This window comes from Muscardinus avellanarius (assembly GCF_963383645.1).
Source record: "Muscardinus avellanarius genome assembly, chromosome: 9".
In the NCBI taxonomy this organism is placed as follows: Eukaryota; Metazoa; Chordata; class Mammalia; order Rodentia; family Gliridae; genus Muscardinus; species Muscardinus avellanarius.
This window is the reverse complement of record NC_137795.1, coordinates 98,021,100-98,045,880: the sequence shown is the minus strand read 5'-3', so window position 1 is coordinate 98,045,880 and position 24,781 is coordinate 98,021,100. Positions and strand designations below refer to the sequence as shown.

The window sequence follows — 24,781 nt, the reverse complement described above, 5'->3', positions numbered from 1 at the left end:
CCCGAGCCCCCCCCCCCTCTTTAATTTTGAAAAGAATCTTTCTAGGTTGCTGAGAATATCACTAAGTTACTGGGAATGGCAGAAACCTGCGATCCTTCTGTTTCAGCCCCCTGAGTACTGGGACTACAGGCCTGCATCACCACACCCAGCTTGCCTTATTTGTTTTCTGATGTACAAATTAGATTCCTGCCCCCTTGAGAGTGGATACATTAGGATACGTGAAGAAGAGTCTGGGCTTTCTGACAAACGAGGGGCTTGGATTCTATGTCAGTGACTGGGAGAAACCCGGGAGCTGCTGGAGATCAGCTTCTCAGAGAAGCAAACATCTGGGTGGGTGGGAAAAAACACCTTCAGAATATAGATGCCCTTAGCCGGGCGTGTGGATCACGCTTGTAATCCCAGTACTTGGGAGGCTGAATCAGGAAGAATCGCAGGATCGTGGCCAGACTCAGCTACTTAGTGAGGCCCTCCACAACTTAGTAAGACCCTGCTTCAAAATAAAAGAATAAAAAATAGAAAGCCGGGCATGGTGGCACACACTTGTAATCCCAGCATTTGGGAGACTGAGTCAGGAGGATTGTGGTTCGCGGACAGCCTCAGCTACGTAGGCCCTTTGCAACTCAGTGAGACCCAGTTTCCAAATAAAGAATAAAAAATAGGGCTGGACAAGGCTGGGATCGGAGCCTGTCGAGGGGTTAGGCCGGTGCTGGGGCCAGTGAGGCCTGGATCGGAGCCTGCCGTGAGGCAAGGCCAGTGCTGGGGCCTCCGAGGCCGGGATCAGAGTCTGCCGAGGGGTCAGGCCGGTGCCAGGGCCAGCGTGGCCGGGATCGGAGCCTGCCGTGAGGCAAGGCCGGTGCTGGGGCCTCCGAGGCCGGGATCAGAGCCTGCTGAGGGGTTAGGCCGGTGCGGGGGCCAGCGGCTGGCATCGGAGCCTTCCGTGAGGTAAGGCCGCTATTGAGGCCTCTGAGGCCGGGATTGGAACCTGCCAAGGGGTTAGGCCGGTGCTGGGGCCAGCGAGGCTGGGATCGGCGCCAGCCGCAAGGCAAGGCCGGTGCCGGGGTCTCGGAGGCTGGGATTGGAGCCTGCTGAGGGGTTAGGCCAGTGCCGGGGCCAGCGGCCAGCATCGGAGCCTTCCATGAAGCAAGGCCAGTACTGAGGCCTCCGAGGCCTGGATTGGAGCCTGCCGAGGGGTTAGGCTGGTGCCGGGGCCAATGGCCGGCATCAGAGCCTGCCATGAGGCAAGGCCACTATTGCGGCATCCGAGGCCGGGATCGGAGCCAGCTGAGGGGTTAGTCCAGTGTCGGGGCCAGCAAGACCAGAACCGGGGCCTCCCATGAGGCAAGGCCGCTGCTTGAGCCAGGGAGTTCTGGATCAGTCCACCAGGTAGCCAGGCCACAACTGGGGCTGTCAAGAGTGGGATCGGTACTTGCAACGCAGCATGCATAGAGAAATATCGCAGAAAATTAAAACCAGATGCTTCCCCTAATCAGCAATAACTAGGAGGAAAGGGGCAACAGGAAGAGGTCGAGCTATAGAAAGGGCCCCATAGTGAAGCAACTAAGGTGACTAATCAGAGGGTATGGAATAGGGGAGGATGGAGCCTCTTTAAAAAGCAGGACATATATAAACAAATGTGTCAAAGTTAATCACCAAACAAGCATGGGATCGAGGGAGGGGGAGGGAATGGGATGGGGACTGGATGAGGGCTAATTGGATGATGTGTGCTTGTATATCCTCTCAAGTCTTGTACTCCAATGTGATGTATGATTACAATGCACCAATAAAAATAAATTAAAAATAAATAAATAAAAAAACATAGGGCTGGGGGTGCAGCTCGGAGGTAGAATGCCCCTGGGTTCCATCGTCAGTACCACAAAAAGAAAAGAAAAAGTTAGATGTCCCCTCCATTAACCAGTTCTTTTTTTTTGTTCAGATCTTGTTCATCTCGTTCCTGTGGGGCGCCTATTTCTCCTTGCTGACTTCCTTCTCTCCCTCGTACATCTGGTTTGTGTTTCTGCGGACCATGGTGGGCTGCGGCGTGTCGGGCCACGCACAAGGGTAAAGACTCCTCCCAGAGGATCCCTGAGAGAGAAATGTGTGCGCCCACGGGCATTCACGCACGCGTGCGCACAGAGACACGCGCATGTGTGCACCGTGCTCAGCGGCCCAACAGCGCGGGCAACCCGCAAATAGATGGCTTCGCTTGTGCTCATTAGTTCTGAGGCTGTACGCGATGGCTGCTTATTCCAGGAGCGGCAGTTTGCGTATCCGAATGATACTCAGTAGCGACGTCAGCACAGCGCTAGATTGAGCATCGCTAGCTTTTTTTTGTTGTTGTTGTTCCAAAGGCTAATCACTATTTTTCAGACTGGGACTGAATACTGACAAAAAGTACCATATTAGGTACATTAATCCAGAGCTCGGGATGTTGTTCAGTGGTAGAGTGCTTGCCTAGCGTGCGTGAGGCCCTGGGTTCCATCCTCAGTACCAGGGGCATTCGAACTCCGAGCTACACCCCCTGCCCAATTTTTTATTCTTTATTTTGAAACCGGGTCTCACTGAGTTGCAGAGGGCCTCACTAAGTAGCTGAGGCTGTCTGCGAACCGCGATCCTCCAGGTCTCAGCCTCCCCAGTGCTGGGATTACAAGCGTGCACCACCACACTCGGCTCCATTTTTTTTTTAACGTGTGTGTGTGTGTGTGTGTGTGTGTGTGTGTGTGTGTGTGTGTGTTACCGGGGTTAAACCCAGAGGCAGTCTACTTGTGAGCTACACTTCCAGCCCTATTTTTAATTCTATTTTTTTATTTATTTTTATTTTTTATTTTTTGCAGCAATGAGGGTGGAATCCAGGGGGCATTTCACCTCTGGGCTACACCCCTCTCCAGCCCTATTTTTATTCTTTATTTTAAAATAGGGTCTCACTAAGTTGCAGAAGGCCTCACTAAATAGCTGAGGCTGGCTGGGAACCTGCAATCCTCCTGTCTCAGCCTCCCAGGCACTGGGGTTACAAGCGTGCGCCACCACGCCTGGCTTTTTATTCTTTATTTTGAAACAGGGTCTCACTAAGTAGCTGAGGCTGGCTGCGGGCCTACTAACCTCCTGTCCCAGCCTCCCAAATACTGGGATTACAAGAATCTGCCACTATGCCTGACTGGAATAATCATTTTAAAGAGCCATTGCCTGCGACCTGAGACTGTGCCAGGATGCGTTTGCAATGCTGGCTGAGACATATTGAAACTGCTGTAATGTCTCTGGTCTGTTCTCTGCCCTTATAAGTATACAGGGTCTTATGTGCGCAGGCATGCAAGTTGTTAGCGCTAAGTACAGTGGTTTGGGGCGCCTCCGTGGAATTTACGGGACCCCTCAGGGTATTTTGTTCTGGGATCCTTGGAGCAAATTATCCTTAAAATATATTAGCAGATGTCAAAGTGCCTTATTATTGCCTTAATGAGTTGGGGGGGAATTGTTCTTCCCTGGGGCATAAGTTAAGGTCTCTGAGCTTTGGAGCCCTGAAGGAATAGAAGCTAAGTCGAATTTTAAAACATCCCTGTGGAAACAGCCTAATAAACACGTTGGAAAACCCAACCCTGGCTACAAGTGGCAAAGAAGAGCAATTAGAAAACGGATGGGATATGATTCTATGTCTTCTGTTCAGAAAATGAATACGTGATTAATTAGAAACCTGTGCTCTGACACTCATTAGTTGGGACATTATTGGCCTGCTCTTGGGTCTATTTTAATCGCCCGGGTATGTTTAGAAAAGGGAATCAGAAGTCGGGCGTGGTGGCACGGTACTTGGGAGGCTGACGCAGGAGGATTGTGAGTTCAAAGCCAGCCTCCGTGACCTAGCGAGGCTCTCGACAACCTGGTGAGACCCTGACCGGGCTGGGGCAGCAGTCTGTCAGTGCTCTTCTTGGCAAAGCGGTGCCGCTAATATCTCTCAGGTGGTAGGGATTAAAATATCTTTCAGAGTAAGAATGGCAACGGAGAAGCGGGTGTAAATTCACTTCTTGCTGTTGTCTTATGTGGATACAGACAGAAAGACAGATACCCACATACACAGACACACACTCACACACACACAAACACATGCACACAGACACAGACACATACATGTATATATAAAACGTATTATTTTTGTGGTGCTGGGGCTTGAACCCAGGGCCTGGCATGTACTTGGCACGCCAACGCTCCACCACTGAGTTGCACCCGTGGTCCTGTAACAAATATATTTTGGTGTGCGGTGAATTTGTTGTGCTCTTCAATTCTTTATCTCTGAGACTAGAAAATGGATGATTTTTTAAAGAAGAACAATTTGGTTTTATAAAAACAAAATAACTCTGTTTCTCTTTTCTTGTTTAGGTTAATCATAAAGACTGAATTTTTGCCCACAAAATATCGAGGTTACATGCTACCCTTGTCTCAGGTGAGGCCAAAGCGGAATTCTACTCAGTCTCCTGCATCCAAAAGGATATGATGACCTTTCCTTTCCTCCCCCCTTCCTTCCTTCCTTCCTTCCTTCCTTCCTTCCTTCCTTCCTTCCTTCCTTTTCCTTTGCTCCTTTTCTTGAGCTACATTCCAGTTCTTCAATTGATTATTTATTTTTTGAGTCAGGGTCTCACTAAGTTACCCATCACCCTCCTGTCTCAGCCTCCCAAGTGCTGGGATTTTAGGTGTGTTTCACCACACCTGGTTTTAGTTTTTGAGTCAGGGTCTTACTAAATTGCCCAGACCGCCTTGAATTGGCAATCCTCCTGCCTCAGCCTCCCAAGTATCTAGGATTACAGGCATGGTGCCTGGCTTCTTCTAGCTGCCTGAGCTTTGGTTAGCACACTGGCTTTTATCTGGCACAGACTAAAAAGCTTCAAGAAGCCGGGCCTGTTGGTGCACGCTTGTAATCCCAGCATTCGGGAGGCGGAGACCAGAGGATGGCAATTCGCAGACAGCCTCAGCTATTTAGTGAGGCCCTTTGCAACTCAGTGAGACCCTGTTTCAAAATAAAGAATAAAAAAAAATAGGGCTGGGGGTTTATCTCAGAGTTAGAATGCCCCCCCTGGGTTCCATCCCCAGTACCGCAAAACAAACAAACAAACAAACAAACAAATAAATAAAATGCTTCATGAATGCCTGAAACAGCATCTAATTCCACAGTTTTCTGAGCCCTGGACTTGTATTGTCAAACATGTTTAGAACAGAGTACCATCTTTCTCAATAACCAGAAAGGGTCCAATGGCTGCTTTCACAGCAATGGCAGACTCCAGGGAGAAGCTGGGACGACCTGTCTCCCTCACCAAGTCTTCAGAGAAGGAAGTAGCCGCCATCCCTTTGGGGTGTCCCACCTCCCTTCCAGGAGTCGCAGGTCTATCACTGGCCCAGCCAGAGGGAGCACCCAGCGGCTGAGTATTTCTGGGGCTGGGGGCGGCAGAATGTTCCTGATCCTTCCTCACATCCCGACTGGCCATCGACAAGAGGCTGAGCATCCCGGGAGCCGTCAGTCTAGCTGCACTCTACCACTGTTTATGACCTCGGTATCCCAAAGCTGTCACCGTTTGGAGGATCTCAGAGAGAGACGCCCCTCCCCACTGAGCATGATATATTTGGCGATGAGCAAAGCCGTAGGAAAATGCTTTAGAAAAGTTTTTGACACAGGCCGGGTGTGATGGCGCATGCTTGTAATCCCAGAATTTGGGAGGCTAAGCCAGGAGGCTCACAGTTCGCGGACAGCCTCAGCTACTACTTAGTGAGGCCCTTTGCAACTCAGTGAGACCCTGTTTCAAAAGAAAAGAATAAAAAATAGGGCCGAGGGTGTAGCTTGGAGGTAGAATGCCCCTGGGTTCCATCCCCAGTCTGAAAAAAGAAAAAAGAGAAAAAATTGACACTGAATTTATAACAACAAAACAACTAAAAGGAACTCAAAAGTCGGGCATGGTATCACACACCTGTAATCCCAGTACTTGGGAGGCTGAGACAGGAGGATCACAGGTTCAAGGCCAGCCTTAGCAACTTAGTGAGGCCCTCAGCAATTTAGTGAGATCCTGTTTCAAAATATATAAAAAAGGAGGGTTGGTGGGTGTAGCTCAGAAGTAGAATGCGTCTGGGTCCTACCTCTAGTACCTAAAGACAAAAAAAAAAAAAAAAAAAAAAAAAGAAAAGAAAAGAAAAAGAAAAGAATAAAAACACCAAATAGTAATGGCACATTTCTCTCTGCTTTCTCCTCCTCCTCCTCCTCCTCCTCCTCCTCCTCCTCCTCCTCCTCCTCCTCCTCCTCCTCCTCCTTTTTTTGTTAAGATAGTTGCACACAAGCAATCCCAGTACTGAAAGGCTGAGACAGGAGCATCACAAGTTCGAGGCCAGCCTCAGCAAATAATGAGACTCTCATCAACCTAGTGAGACCCTGTTTCCAAATAAAGATAAAATAGAGCTCGGGGGTATAGCTCGGAGAGAGAACACCCCTGGGCTCAATCTCCAGTACCCCTCCCACAAGGACGGTTGCATGCAGTTTGAATACCTGAGGTCTGATTTTGCAGTTAGTACTACATCGTGAGCAAACCTTATCTACGGATGGTTTCTCTCCCCTCTGCCTGATACCTTGGCCTGCTTCCTGGCTCTGTCCCCTCCCCACTAGTCTTAGGGCACACGTCTTCTTGGGCCGTCCAACCTACCCCGTGGATTTAGGGAGCTGTACGCAGTCTTCCTGTGTTAGCCACGGGAGGCTAGTGCCAGGACCCAGAGGACACCCAAATCTATGGCTGCTCTGGATCTTTATAAAGAAGGGGGCAGTATATCCAAACAGCCTATGCAAACCATCTCTAAATAACTTTAAATACCTAACACATGCTACGCAAATGGTCGTTCGCTGCATTGCTTAGGGAACAATAAGAAAAAGTCCGTACAGACAATTTTTTCTAAATGTTTCCCGTGTGGGTGGTTGAAGCAGGGGTGCAGGTCTCACGAATCTGGAGCCCGTGGCTGGCGGCTGCTCTGCTGCTGGCTTCTCTTCATCTCTGACGGTCTGTACCAGCAACCGAGAACGCTTTCTTTTTCTTTCTTCTTTCTTTTTTCCTTTCTTTCCTTCTTCCTTTCTCCTTTCTCCTTTTTTCTTCTTTCTTTCTTTTTTTGTGGCACTAGGGATAGAACCCAGGGGCTTTCTACCTTCAGGCTACACTCCCAGACCTATTTTATACTTTTTTTGGAAACAGGGTCTCACTAAGTTGCTGAGAGCCTCACTAAGTAGCTGAGGCTGGCTTCGAACCTGCGCGATCCTCCTGTCTCAGCCTCCCAAGCGCGGGGATTACAAGCGTGCGCCACCACGCCCGGCAAGAACCCTTTCTTGAACATCAGATCAAGGTGGCCAACAACCTGAGTCACTGGAATGTCTTATTGGTTCCTCAAATACAAACCGTTCTCAACCGGTCTCTCTGACTTCCCTGAAACCTGTTATTTCTGTGTTTCTGTTTTCCAGGTAAGAGCCAACAGGCCTCCTGACATCTGCGTCACAAACGTGGGATCCATCGTGGGCCCGCCCTCTCTCTCGCTCCCACTCAATCACTGAACCCTGCTAATTTGTCCTCTGTTGATGGACTCGTGACCCAAGTGTCCATCAACAAACCTGCTCACCTCTACCTCAAATAATATGTGCCAGTGCTAGGCAGGATGGTGCATGCTTATAATCCCAGTACTTGGGAGGCTGAGACAGGGGGATCGCAGGTTTGGGGACAGCCTCAGCTACTTAGTGAGGCGCTCTGCAATTTAGTGATACCCTGTTTCAAAGTAATGAATAAAAAATCAGGCTGGGGTTGTAGCTTGGAGGTAGAATATCCCTGGATCCAATCCCCAAAACCACACACACACACACACACACACACACACACACACACACACACAATGGTGGCGGCGCATGCTGATAATCCCAGTACTTGGAAGACTGAGATAGGAGGAGCGCAGATTCAGGACCAGCCTCAGCAATTTAGCAAGACGCTTAGCAACTTATTGAGAACTTGTTTGAAAATAAAAAATAAAAAGGGTTGGAGTTTTAGCTCAGAGGTAGAATGCTCCTGGGTTCAATCTCCAGTACCCACCTGCCAAAATCACCAGTTAAAAAATGTTTTGCCAAGCCCGGGCGTGGTGACACATGCTTGTAATCCCCGCATTTGGGAGGCCGAGACGGGAGGATTGTGGTTTGAGGACAGCCTCAGCTATTACATAGTGAGGCCCTTTGCAATTCAGTGAGAGCCTGTTTCAAAATAAAGAATAAAAAATAGGGCTGATGATGTAGGTCGGAAGTAGAATGCCCCTGGGTTCCATCCCCAGACCCGCAAAAAAAAAAAAAAAAAAAAAAAAAGTTTGGCCATGCGCTACTGAAATCCTATCCAGTGCCATTACTTGCTCTATTGCAATGGCTTTATTTGTTACTTCTTCGGAAAACTTGTCCCTTGTCATCCAAGTCTCTCTCTCTCTCTCTCTCTCTCTCTCTCTCTCTCTCTCTCTCTCTGTCTCTCCCTCTTTCTCTCTCTGGTGTTGGGGATTGAACACAGGTGTGGTCCCCTGCTGACCTACATCCCCAGCCATTTGTATTTTGTGAAACAGATTCTCAATAAGTTCCCCCGGCCGGTCTCCAATGTGCGGTCCTCCTGCCTCAGCCTCCTGAGTATTTAGGATTCAGAGCCATCCCGCCTGGCCCAAGCCACTCTCTCTCACAGTATTCTACTTTCTTTATAACTTTAATCACCTTATATTTTGGTAGTAGAATTTTTTAAATGAAATAGCCAGCCCTTAAGTGGTTCCCTAAGGAACCTTCTAATGTGGCACCTGTTCCCCATCTCTGACACAGTGACCTTTCACTCCTCATCCTCAGATGGGGACAGATGCCCAGGCCAGTGCTGGGAGCTGTTCTGATTCCCGGCAGCAGGGCCCAGCCATACTGGGCTCTGTGTTGTTTCTTCATATAAGAGTATCTCCAAGACACACTTGTCAGTACGAAAGCAAAGTGTGGAGTGATATGTATGCTATGGTAACATGACTGAAAAAAAGAACTAAATTCATCCTTATTAACTTCTTTATGTCTAGAACAGCTTTGCAAGGGGATGGCAGAGACTGGTAATATGGGCTCCTTCTGGGAAGAGACGAGATGGCAGAGAACTAGAGGCAGAAAGCATTCTCACAAGAGTGTGGGGGTACTGGGGATTGAACCCAGGGACATTCTACCTCAGACCTTACACCCTCAGCCCTATTTTATATATTTTTTATTTTTATAGTTGGCGGTACTGGAGCAGACAACCCAGAAACATTTTACATCTGAGCTATGTCCCAAGACTTGTTTTATATTTTATTAATTTTTATTTTTGGTGGTGCTGGGGCATTGAATCCTGAGCATTCTACCTCTGAGCTAAACCCCAGCTCTATTTTATTTTTATGTATTTATTTTATTTATTTATTTATTTGTTTGTTTGTTTGTTTATTGGTGGTACTGGGGTTCCTGGAAGCCTGTCTACTTCCGGGCTACACTCCCAGACCTATTTTATAGGTTTTATTTGAAAACAGGGTCTCTTAAGCCAGCGCGGCTGGCTTCGAGCCTGCGCGATCCTCCTGTCTCCGCCTCCCAAGCGCGGGGATTAAAAGCGTGCGCCACCACGCCCGGCTATTTTATTTTTATTTTGAAACAGGGTCTTGCTAAATTGCAGAAGGCCTTGATAAATTGCTGAGGCTGGCCTTGAACCTGCAATCCTCCTATTTCAGCCTCACAAGTACTGGGATTACAGGTACACACCACCATGTGGTACCCGATTTTAAAACTTCATTGATATCACTGACTCTCTCTCTAGCTAAGGCTCCAGGTTACAGAAAAATAAGAGCCCAGGAGGAGTGGAGCGAGTTGTCCATTTCCTCCGGTCAGTGGAGCAAGTGCGGGGAACACAACCAGAAAGATGCCGTCTCACCTGGATGCAGAACGCTGGCCGCAGCAGCAGGTGGAGTGGAGTGGCCGCCGGCGGGAGCCTCAGGCCCTGTGTGTCTCCGCAGGTGTTCTGGCTGGCTGGCTCCCTGCTCATCATCGGCCTGGCCTCTGTCCTGGTCCCCACCATCGGGTGGCGCTGGCTCATCCGGATAGCCTCCATCCCTGGCATCATCCTCATCATGGCCTTCAAGGTGAGGAAGCGCGGCTGCTGCGGGGCTGCCCGCCCGGCGACCCACTGGCCGTGGTGACCCGCACGCTGCGCTCCCCGCTTCTTTTTCTTTTGTCAGAGACTGTCTCAACCGACCGGCCTCCCTCCCTGCCTCTACAGCTGTAATGGTGCTGTGGTCCTTTTCCTCGATTCAAATAAAATCTGTTGAATCGGGAGATTAAAACTAATAGGCAGCTCGGTTGCAGCTTCAACAAATCTCTATTACAAAGTCAGGGGGACAGAAAGGGAAGAGAAGAAAAGCAGCCCCAGACTGGAACTCTGCCCCCTCTCTGACCCCGGTCCTTAAAACAGTTTTTTTTCCCCTTTATTGGTATGTTCTTGTCAGTGTTACCAAGACAACGGGCTAGCAATTTATCTCTTAGGCAGGTGGTGCCTTCTTGTCTCTGGATAGGACAGTGCACTGACTAAGTGCAGGGGTTCACGATCTGCTTTTTTCTACCTCTGCTGTATCAATTGTCCGTCAACTATGGGTGCTTTGAAGTAACACCTGAAGGTTGCATTGCTCATACCCAGGCTGGGTCACAGAGAAGAGGAGGGAAACAGGTGCTGATTGCCTCTACATTATACATACACATATACATATACATACACATACACATACACACACATACACATATACATACACATATACACATATATGTGTGTGTGTATATATATATGTATATGTATATATACATATATATATATATATATTTTTTTTTTTTTGGTACTGGGGTTCCTGGAAGCCCTTCTACTTCCGGGCTGCACTCCCAGACCTATTTTATATTTTTATTTGGAAACAGGGTCTCTTAAGCCAGCGCGGCTGACTTCGAACCTGCGCCATCCTCCTGTCTCAGCCTCCCGAATGCTCCACCACTCCCGGCTTGCTTCCTTGCTTATTTATTTATTTATTTTGCAGTCCTGGGGATGGAACCCTGGTGCATTCTACCTGCAACCTACACCCCCAGCCCTATTTTTTATTCTTTATTTTGAAACTGAGTCTCACTGAGTCGCAGAGGGCCTCACTAAGCAGCTGAGCAGGGCCCGAACCCGGATCCTCCCGAATCCGGGATTACAAGCCGTGCGCCCTTCCCGGCTGTGCTCTGGTTCTGATCCAGCCTCACCTCCGCCCTGCGCTCCCCTCCCTGGAGGCAGATGGCCGTGCCTGAGCGCAGGATTTCCAGCTTGCCAGCTTCTTCCCTGCGGAGGGGGACAGGCGCGGAGCCAGGGCGGCAGCACCTGGGGGTCTGCAGGGCGCCCCCGCGATGTTCTCCGTGATCTGTGCGCAGTTCATCCCCGAGTCCGCCCGGTTCAACGTCTCCACCGGGAACACGCAGGCCGCGCTGGCCACGCTGGAGCGCATCGCCAGGACCAACCGCGCCGTCATGCCCGAGGGCAGGCTGGTGGAGCCCATCCTGGTGAGCGAGGCCCGTCCCTGCCCGGCCTCGGCCTCGGTGTCCCAGCCTGTTAGCTCTCAACCCGGCCCTGGTGAAAGGGGAGGGTGGGGCGCTGCTGGCGACCCTGGGAAGTTCCCAGCCTCTACCCGGGGCCTGCTGCGAGTGCCTGGAGTCCCAGTACTGGGAGGCTGAGGCGGGAGGATGGCAGGTTAGAAGCCAGCCTCAGCCATGTAGCAAGACCCTGTTTTGCAATAAAAAATAAAAAGGATTGGGGTGTAGTTCAGATGTAGAATGCTCCTGGATTCAATCCCCATACTACCCAAAATAATAATAAAATTTAAACAAAGGCTGGGTTGTAGTTTGGAGACAGAATGCCCCTGGGGTCATTCACCAGTGTAAGTACGTAAGTAAATGGCTGCGGGCGTCGGGTGTAGTTCAATGGTAGAGTGCTCCTAGGTTCCATTCCCAGCACCACAAAAGTAAAAAAAAATAATAATAAATAAAAGAAGGCAGCTTGGCCTGATATCTACTTGGGGTGTGTGTAGGGGAAAGAGGTGGTAGGAGAATAGAGGTTCTTCCTTGAGCCAGGAGTTGTTTAATTTTTATTTTTAATTTTAATTTTTTTTTTTTTACCATCTTAACTATTTAAGTTACAGTTTAGTTAAGTAGATCCACACTGTTGTGCAGCCATCAGCACTAGGCATCCCCAGAAATCTTCATTCCCTAAGCCTGGAATTAGGTACCCAGTAAACCGTATCCCTCCATTGCTCCCCCCCGACCAGATTCAACTTTTTTGACTCTATGAAAGTGGAACTGTACAGCGACTGGCTTATTTCACTTAACACGAGGCCATCAAGCCTCATCCCTGTGGCATGTCAGATAGTTTTACCCTTCTTATTCTTTTTTTTTTTTTTTTTGCGGTACTGGGGATGGATCCCAGGGTCATTCTACCTCCGAGCTGCACCCCCAGCCCTATTTTTTATTTTTTATTTGGAAGCAGGGTCTCACTGGGTTGCAAAGGGCCTCACTAAGTAGCTGAAGCTGGCCTTGAACCTGTGCAATCCTCCTGTCTCAGCCTCCCAAATGCTGAGATTATGAGCTTGCGCCATCATGCGCCACCATTCCTGCCTTTTTTTTTTTTTTTTTCGATACTGGGGATGGAAGCCAGGGGCACTGTAACTCCAAGCTACATCCCCAGCCCTAGTTTTTAATCTTTTTATTTTTGAAACAGGGTCTCGCTGAGTTGCGAAGGGCAGTAGCTGAGGCTGTCTATGAACCTCGATCCTCAGTCTCCGCCTCCCCAGTGCTGGGATGACAAACACGCGCCACCACGCTTGGCCATCCTTTTCTGTTATCTGGAATACCGAAGAAATATTTGTTCATCCTTAACCTGACGAATGTATTGTCTCCCCCCTTTTCTTACCCTAGGAAAAAAGAGGAAGATTTGCAGACCTACTGGATGCTAAGTACTTACGGACCACGCTGCAGATCTGGGTCATATGGTGAGCGCTCTGTGATTTCAAAACAAGTAGAAAACAAATGGGCATTTGGAGGAAACGCACTCACATGCAGCCGTCCTTTCTTATGTGGGGCTTCGCTGCCAGGATTTCAGCTGCCCAGGTCAACTATGGTCTGAAAACAGTAATAGTTGTCTTCTTTCAAGAGAGAGAGAGAGAGCACAGTCAAGTGCTTCTTATCATAATACAGTGTTAAAATTGTCCTTTCTATTTATTTATTTATTTATTTATTTATTTATTTATTTATTTTGCGGCTCTGGGGATGGAACCCAGGGGTATTCGACTTCCGAGCTACACCCCCTGCCCTATTTTTTATTCTTTATTTTGCAACAGGGTCTCACTGAGTTGCAGAGGGCCTCACTAAGTAGTAGCTGAGGCTGTCCGCGAACCACGATCCTCCCGTCTCAGCCTCCCGGATGTTGGGATTACAAGCGTGCGCCACCACGCCCGGCTTAAAACTGTTCTTTTTTTTTTTTTTTTTAATCTTTGGTTGTTAATCTCTTCCTGTGCCTAATTTTTAAATTAAACTTTGCCATATGTAATCCCAGTCCTTGGGAGGCTGAGACAGGAGGATTGCAGGTTTGAGGACAGACTCAGCAAACAGTGAGACTCTCATCAACCTAACAAGACCCTGTTTCAAAGTAGAAATAAAATAGGGTTGGGGGTGTAACTTGGAGGTAGACTACCCCTGGTTCAATTCCTAGTACCTCAAAACAAAAACAAAACAAAAGGACAACAACCTAAACCCCAACTTTTTCATAGGTAAGTGTTAGGTCCATACACGTGTGGTGTCAGGCGTCCTCCGCGGGTAAGGGTGCTACTCTATGTCCACTGTCAGTGCTCTGCGGAGAAAAACACTAGACAGAATCCAGGTATTTCCCTTATCAACATCTTATCTTTCTACTCATACCACATCACCACTACCAACAACAACAGAAATAGATTAAAAAAAATTGTATACCTTCATTGGTGTATCCTAGTCACATATCATAATAAAAATTTTAAAACAGAAAGGAACCCCTAAAGGTGTGCAACCAGTTCTTAAGTGTTTCTTATGAGCACACAGGCTCGTTCCCTGCCTTTCGTGGCCCGGTCTCCTTCGTCCCTCCAAGGCGCCAATGACAGATGCGGGGGACGGCCTCCTGCGGGGCTCCCTCTGCTCACTCCCCGGCAGCCCTGGCCTTGGTAAAGAGGACACACAGCATGCCAAGTAGAAGGGAAAGAACTGAGCTGGGCGTGGTGGTGCCCGCTGCTGAGTCCAGTACTTGGGAGTCTGAGACAGTAGGATCGCAGATTCAAAGTCAGCCTCAGCAATTTAGTGAGGCCCTGTTTTATAATAAAAAAATAAAAATGAAAATAGGGCTGGGGTATAGCCTGGATATAGAAGGATGCTGGGTTCCACCCCAGTACCCCCCCACACACACACGCACACACGCACACACACGCACACACACAGAAAAATACTGATCACTTGCTACATTAAATTAGTAACTTTGGCTGGGCACAGTGGCATGTACCTGTAATGCAGTATTTGGGAGGCGGAGACAGGAGGATGGAAGGTTCAAGGCCAGCCTCAGCAACTCAGTGAGGCCCTCTGCAATTTAGACCCTGAGAATCCTCAGAAGAATGGGAACACACCTACCATTTGATCCAGCAATACCACTACTGGGTATCTACCCAAAAGAAAAGAAAACAAACTACCAAACTAATGCATGTGTATCTATGTTCATAGCTGCACAATTCACCATAGCCAAACTATGGGACCAGCCAAGATGTCCATCAGTAGATGAATGGATTACAAAACTGTGGGATATGTACACAATGGAATTTTACTCAGCCATTTTAAAAAAAAACTCAATTACATCATTTTCAGGGAAATGGATGGAACTGGAGGACATTATGGTAAGTGAGATTAGCCAGCCACAAAAAATAAGAAATCAGATGCTTTCCCCTAATATGTGAGAGCTAGGGAGAAATGGGTCATAGGAGGAACTCTAGATGAAAAAGGAAATCCTACAGAGGAGCAAATGCAACCTACATGAGGAGAAAGGAGGGGGGAAGAGGAAAATCTCTGAAACACACAATGTACTTAAACATATCGAAGTCAACCACTAAGCCAAGCAAGGGAAGGAGGGACGGGGAGGGAATGGGGTGGGAATTAGGCAGGGGTTAAATCAGTGATGTGTACATGTCTGTACACACAAGTTTTATTACCCCAATATGATGTTTGAATATAATGCACCAATAAAAAAAATGGGTTCAGCAAAAAATAAATAAATAAATAATAAAAAATTTAAAAGTAGGGCTGAGGGTGTAGCTCACAGGTAGAATGCCTCTGGGTTCAATCCCCAGTGCCAAAAAAAAAAAAAAAGAAAAATTAGTGACTCTGTGTCATGAGACTCCTAAAAGGCAAGTTACCAACTGGGAGAAGAAATTTACAGTATATATTGAGGGGTCCAAGAGTCGCCCCCTTACCCAAATAACAAAGGACACACCAAGCTTGCAAATCGCAAGCGGAGTTTATGGTCTGCGGCTCTTACTGGCACGCCAGTGGTCAAAACGCCTTCACTAGCTTGAATGTCAGTAGAGGGATTGCCCAGCAGCTACCAGAGGAAGCCTCTGGCCGAGCTAGCGTTCAGCCTCAGTAGACAGCAAGGAAAGCGGTCGGAGCTCGACCCAGAGCCCACTTCAGGGTCCATATTTATAGCCTCAGAAGGGAGTGGTCACACATGTCATGGCCCGCCAAAATTAGGATACGACCAATCAAATAAGAAGGTAAACAAGTACAACCAATAATTTCAAAGGAAGCACACTACACACTTGAATCACAGCAAATAGCTTTAAAAGACAGCCTGTCCACGTCACCGCCCGCCAAGGAGTGACTATCTCCCTCACGCAGGGTGTGTGCTTGGTTACCATGGTAACCTCCAGCCCGGGCTATGGACCGCCAGATGTTTGCTTGCAGATAAGACTGTGGCAGGCTCAGAACTCATTTCCAAGAAAAGTAGCTTTACGTTCTAAAACATGTTTAAAATACTTCAGAAATATTTCAAACTTTAAAGAAACGGCTCCTTAGCAGCAAGACAAGAATCTTAAAAGACAGGTTTAACCCTAAAACAATTCTTAACAGCAAACCAGGCTCTTAGATTAAAACAACTTTTAACATTAAGGTAAATGGGGCATAAGCAAGCAGTTTTACAGAAGCCAGAACTTGAGCAGGCAGTTATCAGAAGCAGGAACTTGCAAGTTTATACTAACTAAATTCTAAATCCAAACATCTTAATTCTCAAAAACAACTTTTAACATCACTAACATTACTCCAACTTAATTCTATATCTTAACTCTATATCCTAATATCTTAATTCTATAAGGGGAGAGGGATTTCCCTAACTTAATTCTATAGAGGGAGGGGGACGTCTTTCACAGCACTCTTACAATATATGCAAAAAATATTTTGGAGACATATACATCACAAAGATATATATACACAAAGCACATATATATGTTATACATTTAATATTTTTCAACAGTATAAAGATAGACAATCAAGTGTGAAAACAGGCAAAAGAAGGCCAGGCGTGGTGGCGCAAGCTTGTAATCCCAGCACTTGGGAGGCTGAGACGGGAAGATCACGCAGGTTCAAAGCCAGCCTCAGCTACTTAGCGAGGTCCTTTGCAACTCAGTGTGACTGTTTCAAAATAAGGAATAAAAAATAGGGCAGGAGGTGTTGCTCGAAGGTCGAATGCCCCTGGGTTCCATCCCCAGTACCGAAGGGGGAAAAAAAAAAGAAAATAGGCACAAATGATTTGGACAAGTATGTCACCAAAAATATTAATACGTTTGAGCCTGGTGTGGTGGCAGATTCCTGTAATCTCAGTACTCGGGGACTGACATAATAGGATCATAGGTTCATGGGAGGGCGGCAGATTCAGTAGTTTAGTGAGGCTCTCAGCAACTTAGTGAGATCCTGTTTCAAAATAAAAAATAAAGTAAGGCTGGGGTGTAGCTCAGAGGTAGAATAACCCTGAGTTCAGTCCTATTTTATTTTTACTTTGAAACAGGGTCTCCCTAGGTTGACAGGTGTCTTAATGCTTGCTGAGGCTGTCCTTGAACCCGTGATCCTCTTGTCTCAGCCTCCCAAATACTGGGATTACAGGCGTGTGCCACTATGCTCGGCTTAAGCAATTCAATTTAGTATAAATACCTCGGAAAAGTGTTTGGAGGTCTCAGTTACAGTTGAAAATGTGTATATCTTTTGACCCAGTAATTTCACTCCAAAATTTGTTTTGTGGTACTGGGGATTGAACCTCAGAGCTATATCCCCAGCCCTATTTTATTATTTGGAAACAGGGTCTCACTAAGTTGCAGAGGGCCTCACTATTAATGCTGAGTCTGGCCACTAACTTGTGATCTTCCTGCCTCAGCTTCCCAAGTCCTAGAATTACCAGTGTGCACTGTCACACCCAAATACTCCTAAATTTATACTTAACAGAAATATTTGCATATAATCTCCAAAAGGCAATTGCACGGACATTGTATGCGCCGGGCTTTCTGTCCCTGCCTTTCCTGTCCTGGGCCTCGGCCTGGGCTGCCCTCCCCTCTCCTCCTGCCTCTGCCTCTGTGGTTCTTCCTGTCCTTTGGGTCCAGCGTGAGCTTTGCTAAGGACTGTCTTTTCTCACTCGCAGGCTGGGAATCTCCTTTGCCTACTACGGGGTGATCCTGGCCAGCGCCGAGCTGCTGGAGCGGGACCTGGTCTGCGGCTCCAAGTCAGAGTCGGCGTCGGAGGTGGTGGTGTCCGGGGGCCACTCGGAGGAGAGTCAGAGCCCCTGCCACTGCCACCTGTTCGCGCCCTCTGACTACAGGACCATGATCATCAGCACCGTCGGGGAAATTGCTCGTAAGGGGCCTCTCTGTTTGGGGACGCGTGACTCAGGCTCAGGAAACAAAGGCCACCCCGTGATGTGCTCCTGCCCAGCGCGTCCCCCTACGGCGGCAAGTGCACATCTCGGGTTGGTGTGGGGGAGGAAAGTTTGGAATGACTGTATTAGTCAATTCCAGGGGCCAGTATTTTCCACATGTTGACATTACTGACATCAGGGCGTGTCTTACAATGACTTGTTAGATTTCGGATGGCAGCATTATTTCTGACTTGGTTGATATAAAAGGACAGAACTTAAATCGAAGGAGGGAATAAATCAAAGGACGGAGGCTGAGACAGAAGGATCGCAGTTCGCGGCCAGCCTCAGCTGCTTAGTGAGGTCCTTTGCAACTCAGTAAGACCCTGTTTCAAAAATAAAGAATAAAAAAGCCTGAGGGTATAGCTCAGAGGTAGAATGCCCCCGGGTTCCATCTCCAGCACCACACACACACACACAAATAAATAAATAAATTAAAGGAATCAAACAGGCGCATGCCTGTAAAACCAGTACTTGGGAGGCTGAGACAGGAGGATTGCAGGTTGGAGAGCAGCCTCAGCAATTTAGTGAGACACTCAGCAACTTAATGAGACCCTGTTTCAAAGTTAAAAAAAAAATGCTGAGGGTGCAGCTTGGAGGTCTAATGTCCCTGAGCTCAATCCTCAGTGGAAAAAAAAAAAATCAGCGATACCTTGAATTCGATGAAAAATAGTATGAAACCCTTAAAATATAGGTCTCACAAACTGGCGGTTTGTAGTCGCGGATAAAGTAAGTATCATGTGCATAAAACATTCTTTATGCGCAGCAGTGCCTGTCATCCTCGGATCCACGTGGGAAGGCATATGGGGCGTCATGATCTGAGTTTGAATTTGAGGGCAACGTGACAGGGTTTACTCAAGGGCTGGGGTGAAATGACACGATGCGTCTGCGCCAGGGTTGACTGATGCCATTTTTGTCGCAAGCCCCCAGTAACTGCCGTTTCCGTTTGCCTTCTAGTGAACCCCTTGAATATCCTGGGCATCAATCTCCTGGGGCGACGGCTGAGCCTGTCCATCACCATGGGGTGCACGGCTCTGTTTTTCCTTCTCCTCAATATTTGTACTTCAAGGTACTTTCTCTTGGGCTGTTTCAAAACAAACAAGTTGCCGGGCACTATGGTACATGCCTGTAATTCCAGTATTTGGAAGGCTGAAACAGGAGGATCACAGGTTGGAGGCCAGCCTCAGCACCTTAGCGAGGGCTTGTTTTGAAATAAAAAATAGCCGGGCGTGGTGGCGCACGCTTGTGATCCCAGCATTTGGGAGGCTGAGACAGGAGGACCGCGGTTCACGGCCAGCCTCAGCTATGTAGTGAGGCCCTCTGCAACTCGGTGAGACCCTGTTTCAAAATAAAAAATAAAAATAGGGCCAGGGGTGTAGCTCAGAGGTAGAATGCCCCTGGGTTCTGTCTTCGGTACTGCAAAATAAAAATAAATAAATAAATAAATAAATAAATAAATAAATAAATAGGGCTGGGGTATAGCTCAGAGGTAGAATGCCCTTGAGTTCAATCCCCAGTACCCAAAACAAAACAACAAAAACAAAAACAGAGACTGCGCGGTGGCTTTCAGAGGCGGTCTCCTGGCCCCTGATGTTCCATGGGCCTGGGCTGCGTCCCTTCCCGAGTTGAGAATCGGCTGCTTGTTTGACTAGAAGCTCACGCCTGGTACCCACCACGCCCACTTCTCTCTGTTGCCTTCTCCAACTATCAGGGGGCATGGGGCAGTGTTGGGTACTCATCTTTTCCACCAAAATATTTAGATTGGTGTGAGGAAGAGAAGGTGTGCTGTCTACAGACATTAAAAAATACGTTCTCTATGTTTCTGCAAAGCTCCCTGGATCACAACGATCATACTTGTTTACGAAATCATCTGGATCCGTGCCAGGGCAGTTTAACAATACAGCAAAACTGTGGTGCAAAATTCTTTTCACTCTTCATTTTCAGTTCTAGAATGGCTTGAGCTGTAATGTACACTTTCTCCTCTATACCTGTGGGTCCTACACCCACACATGCAGCCACAGCTCGAAAATATTCTTTACAATTTCGGACTGAGCCGGTGGTAGTGGCAGCGGCACACACTTGTAATCCTAGTACTTGGGAGGCTGAGACAAGAGAATTGCAGGTTTGTGGCCAGCCTCAGCTACGCAGTGAGGCCCTCCACTACTTAGTGAGACCGGGTTTCAAACTGAAGAATGAAAAATAGGGCTGGGGGTGTAGCTCAGAAGTCGATGCCCCGGGGACGCTGGGCATGGTGGCGACACTTGTAATCCCCGCGCTTGGGAGGCTGAGACAGGAGGATCGCGCAGGTTCGAAGCCAGCCTCAGCTACCTAGTGAGGCTCTCAGCAACTTAGTGAGACCCTGTTTCCAAATAAAGTATAAAATAGGTCTGGGAGTATAGCCCGGAGGTAGAAAAGTCCCTGGTTTCCATCCCCAGTACCACACACACACACACACACACACACCTGGGTTCCATCCCCAGTACTGCAAAAAACAAACAAAACACGCATCTGTACCGAGCATGTTTAGACGTCCCCCTCGCCCCCTTGTCAGTATTCCTTAATACTGCATAAGCTTTTACATCGTATAGATACTGTAAGTCATCTAGAGATGATCTGAAGTCTACGGAAGGACGTGCGGGCTCCATGCACGCACTGCCTCTGGGAGCAGGGACTTGGGCATCCTTGGGCTTGGGCGCCCTTGGGTGCTGAGCATCCTGGATCCAGTCTCTCATGAACACCGAGGATGAACGTGTGTCGCATTCTGCAAGCCGTACCATTTTTCAGGGCAGGTGCTCGGCTGGAATGGTCCACCTGGGGGGAGGTTTGGGTGGAAGCTGACTTTGGGACCCCACAATTAAGCCAGCGAGAGGTTCTGAGTCCCGCGCGGCCCCATCTCAGGGGCCTCTCTAGGCCCGGGAGCGCTCCGTGATCCACAGCTCCCTCTGTGTCCTCCTCTCCAGCGCTGGCCTCATCGGCTTCCTCTTCATGCTCAGGGCCCTGGTGGCGGCAAACTTTAACACCATCTATATTTACACTGCGGAGGTGAGTTTCTGGGAAGAGATGGATTTTTTTCTGGGCGTGTGAGGTGAGATACTTAGTGTCCTAAGATTACAGTGCTTGAGACAGCTGAAAGATTACCTCCTAAGCCCCAACCAGACATGCCTGTAATCCCAGCGGCTTGGGAGGCTGATGCAGGAAGGTCCCAGGATGGAGGCCAGCCCCGGCAACTTAGTACGACCCTTTTCGAAAAAAGGGGCCGGAGGTGTAGCTTACTGGTAAAATGCTTGCCTCGCATGTTCAAGCCCCAGAAGCATTTTAAAAAAAAAAAATCAAAGGCTTGTCCCAGAGAAAACCGGCATTGCTCTGTTCGGAATTGATTTGATGTCCTATGTGTCCTAAAGCCGGGGCTGAGGAGAGACGGGCAGAAGACTCAGGAGAAGACATCACTGAGCGGCGCCTCCGCATCTCTTCCTGCAGGTCTACCCCACCACCATGCGCGCTCTGGGGATGGGCACCAGCGGCTCCCTGTGCCGCATCGGTGCGATGGTGGCACCCTTCATCTCCCAGGTACGGCCGTGGAGTGAGCTTGAGGAAGTGGTGGGGGGGGACCCCTGGATTTCCTGACCTCACAGGGCCCCGCTATTTGGAAAGAGGCTACAGTAATGCCACCAGGCTCCGGGTCAGTTCATGGCAGGTGTTGTATCACATCAGGGATTTTCTCAGCTGAACGGGGATGCTCTGAGTTAGAGCTGTTGCTGGATCTGTGGTCTGATGGGCCGTCCAGGCGGGCAGTGCAGGACAGCGGCGCCGGGCAGGAGCTCAGCGTGCAGGCAGAGCTGGCGCAGGCGGGAATAAAATCCAGGGAACGCGGAACTATGGGTGAAACCTTGCTCTGAGAGAAGACAGGTAGATCCGGTGGGCTGCGTGTCAGGACCCTGGGGTGCACCGCTGGTCCTCTGCACAGTCATTCTCCTCTAGCCACAAGAAGCAAAAATCCAGGTGGCTGGAGCAAAAAACTGAGTGCGGGGCGTGGCGGCGCACCTCGTAATCCCCGCACGTGGGAGGCCGAGACTGGAGGACCGTGGTTCGCGGCCGGCCTCAGCTACCTGGCCGGCCTTCGCCACTCAGTGGGCCTGGCCCATCCCCTCCAGCGCCCCGGCTCCTGTGGGCACCCGGTCACATCTGGGCCACAGGCTTCCCTCTCTCCCTGAAGACCAGGTGCTGCGCGCGCCTGGGGACGTGGCATCGCTGTAGCTCCCAGACGCTCTCCACTCTGGCCGCCAGAGCACAAGGATCTGTTCTGAATCCCTCGGAGGCGCCTAGGTCTGGTGGCTTGTCCCTGTTTAAGCCACATTGTGGCGGCCCAGAGCCAGAGCTGTGCATGACTGTGGCTATTAACAGAGAAAGTCGGTTTTCTGAGTGAGGTGATGCCAATGTACATACTATTTTCTCCTCTTCCTCCTCTTCTTCCTCCTCTCTTCTCCTCTTCCTCCTCCTCTTCCTCATCCTCTTCCTCCTCCTCCTTTCTTCTTCCTCCTCCTCGTCCTCCTCCCCCTCGTCCTCCTCTTCCTCTTCTTCCTCTGCCTCCTCTTCCTCCTCCTCCTCTTCCTCCTTCTCGTTCTCCTCTTCTTCCTCCTCTTCCTCCTCCCTCTCTTCCTCCTCTTCCGCCATTACCTTTTTAATTGAGAATTGATCCCAGGGGCTTTATTTATTTTCATGGCACTGGGGACTAGACCTAGGGATATTCTACCTGTGAGCTATACTCCCAGCCCTTTTTAATTTTCACTTTGAAACAGGGTCTTGCTAAGCTGTGGAGGGCCTCACTGCTTGTGGAGGCTGATCACAGTCCTCTGATCCTCCTGTCACAGTCTCCCAAGTACTGGGCTGGCAGGCATGTGCCACCACGCCCAGCCCTTTCCTATAATTTAATAGAGAAATTTGTGACTGCAAAGTTTTTTCACTCCTTGGAGAATGTCTTCAACTCTTTGGGGAATGTTTTCCCATCTGTTTTAAGAAAAAATGGTGGCTGCCTTTGTCTTGTGCTTTTGTTTTCCGAAATTCTTTTGTGTTTTTGTTATTTTTGTCATCTTCGGAGAGCCTACTTGTGAAAGAAAAGCGTGAAATACTCTCTCTGGATGAGATGGTTCAATTCCCGGCTCTCGTGAGGAATTGAGCCTCTGGGTTCTCAGCTGCCCGGAGGATTCTCCTTGGGGACTTGGGGTATTTAAGCCAGGGGACGCTCTGCTTTGGGGTGGGTTTGTGGAGTAGGAACTGGGGCCAGGCGGCCAGGGCCGTGGGGCTCTGCTCTGCCGCGCACTCCAGGCTGGGTGGGCTCTCGGCGCTTTGTGCTTGACTCTCCCCTTTTGGGACAAACTCCTTTGTAAAATGAAGATGAATAACAGCATACTACATAGGTCTGTTCTGAGCATTAAATGCCATTAAGAAACTGGGCCCACACCGTAATCCCAGTATTTGGAGGCTGAGACAGGAGCATCGAAAGTTCTCGGCTAGCGTCAGAAATTTAGCGAGGCCCTCAACAACTTAGTGAGAGCCTGCTTAAAATTAAGAAATAAAATAGGGCTGGGGGTATAGCTCAGAGGTAGAATACCTCTGGGTTCAATCCCTAGCAAAGAAGGAGGAGGAAGAGGAAATAGGAGGAGGAGGAGGAGGAATATTCATTAAGCTGAACATGGTTGTACATGCCTGTAATTCCAGTAATGGAGAGGCTGAGACAGGAAGATTGCAGGTTCTAGGCCAGCCTCAGCAACTTAATGAGGCCCTGTGCAACTTAGCAAGATCATGTTTTTAAACAAAAAATAAAATGGGGCTAGGGTGTAGCTCAGTGATAGAAAGCCCCTGGGTACAATCTACACACATATATACACAGAATTTTTTTTGGGGGGGAGGGGGGGTTGCTGAGGCAGGAGGATTGTAAGTCCCAGGCCAGCCTGGATAACTTAGCAAGACCCTGTCTCAAAATAAAGTAAGAAGAAGATGAAGCTCAGAGGTAGAAGATCCCTGAATCTGATCCCCAGCACCATCAACACATACCAGAAGAGAATGTTTTGAGAAATCTCGTCGAAACCAATAGTAATAGAAATAAAAAGCGTATATAGTCTTAGAAAACAAAACAAAAAAAGCAGAATTTTGTTACAAAAGTATTAAAGACTCACTTAAATACAGAAGTGATCAGCACAAGGCCTCTGATGACAGGTCCGAGACTGTGCCTCCATCCCTTATTCTAGGAAACTTCCAGAAGTCAGGCACCTTAACCCCAGCCAGGTCTTAGTTCAGTCTACCATAACTAAATACCACAGAGTGACTTTTATTTTTTATTTTTTTATTTTTTGGTGGTACTGGGGTTCGTGGAAGCCCTTCTACCTCCGGGCTCCACTCCCAGACCTATTTTATATTTTTATTTGGAAACAGGGTCTCGTAAGCCAGCTCGGCTGGCTTCAAACCTGCGCGATCCTCCTGTCTCCACCTCCCAAGTGTGGGGATTACAAGCGTGCGCCACCACGCCCGGCCACAGAGTGACTTTTAAATAACAGAAAATGCTTTCTCACGGCACTGGAGGCTGAAAGTCCAAGAGAAGGTGCCCACATGGTGGGGTCTGGTGAGGGCCCTCTTCTTGACTTGCAAATGGCTGCCTTCACGTTTGGAAAAAGGGGGCGAGTGCTCCTGTGGCCTCCTTTGTAAGGGCATAGATCCCCTTCACGAGGGCTCCACCCTTAGGGCCTAATTATTTCCAA

At 48.7% G+C, this 24,781-nt stretch overlaps 1 protein-coding gene across 1 annotated transcript in view; it reads left to right on the top strand.

Moving 5' to 3' along the window:
• The window catches only part of SVOPL (SVOP like), a gene marked incomplete at its 3' end in the record, with an annotated part of 55,829 nt that overhangs the window by 12,074 nt on the left and 18,974 nt on the right, over positions 1-24,781 (top strand). The window contains exons 5-13 of the mRNA XM_080701239.1: positions 1,934-2,058; positions 4,363-4,426; positions 10,018-10,143; positions 11,450-11,578; positions 12,986-13,059; positions 17,760-17,971; positions 18,987-19,098; positions 20,990-21,071; positions 21,507-21,596. Coding sequence (XP_080557365.1) covers positions 1,934-2,058; positions 4,363-4,426; positions 10,018-10,143; positions 11,450-11,578; positions 12,986-13,059; positions 17,760-17,971; positions 18,987-19,098; positions 20,990-21,071; positions 21,507-21,596 — 1,014 coding nt within the window. The remainder of the gene's footprint in view (positions 1-1,933; positions 2,059-4,362; positions 4,427-10,017; positions 10,144-11,449; positions 11,579-12,985; positions 13,060-17,759; positions 17,972-18,986; positions 19,099-20,989; positions 21,072-21,506; positions 21,597-24,781) is intronic.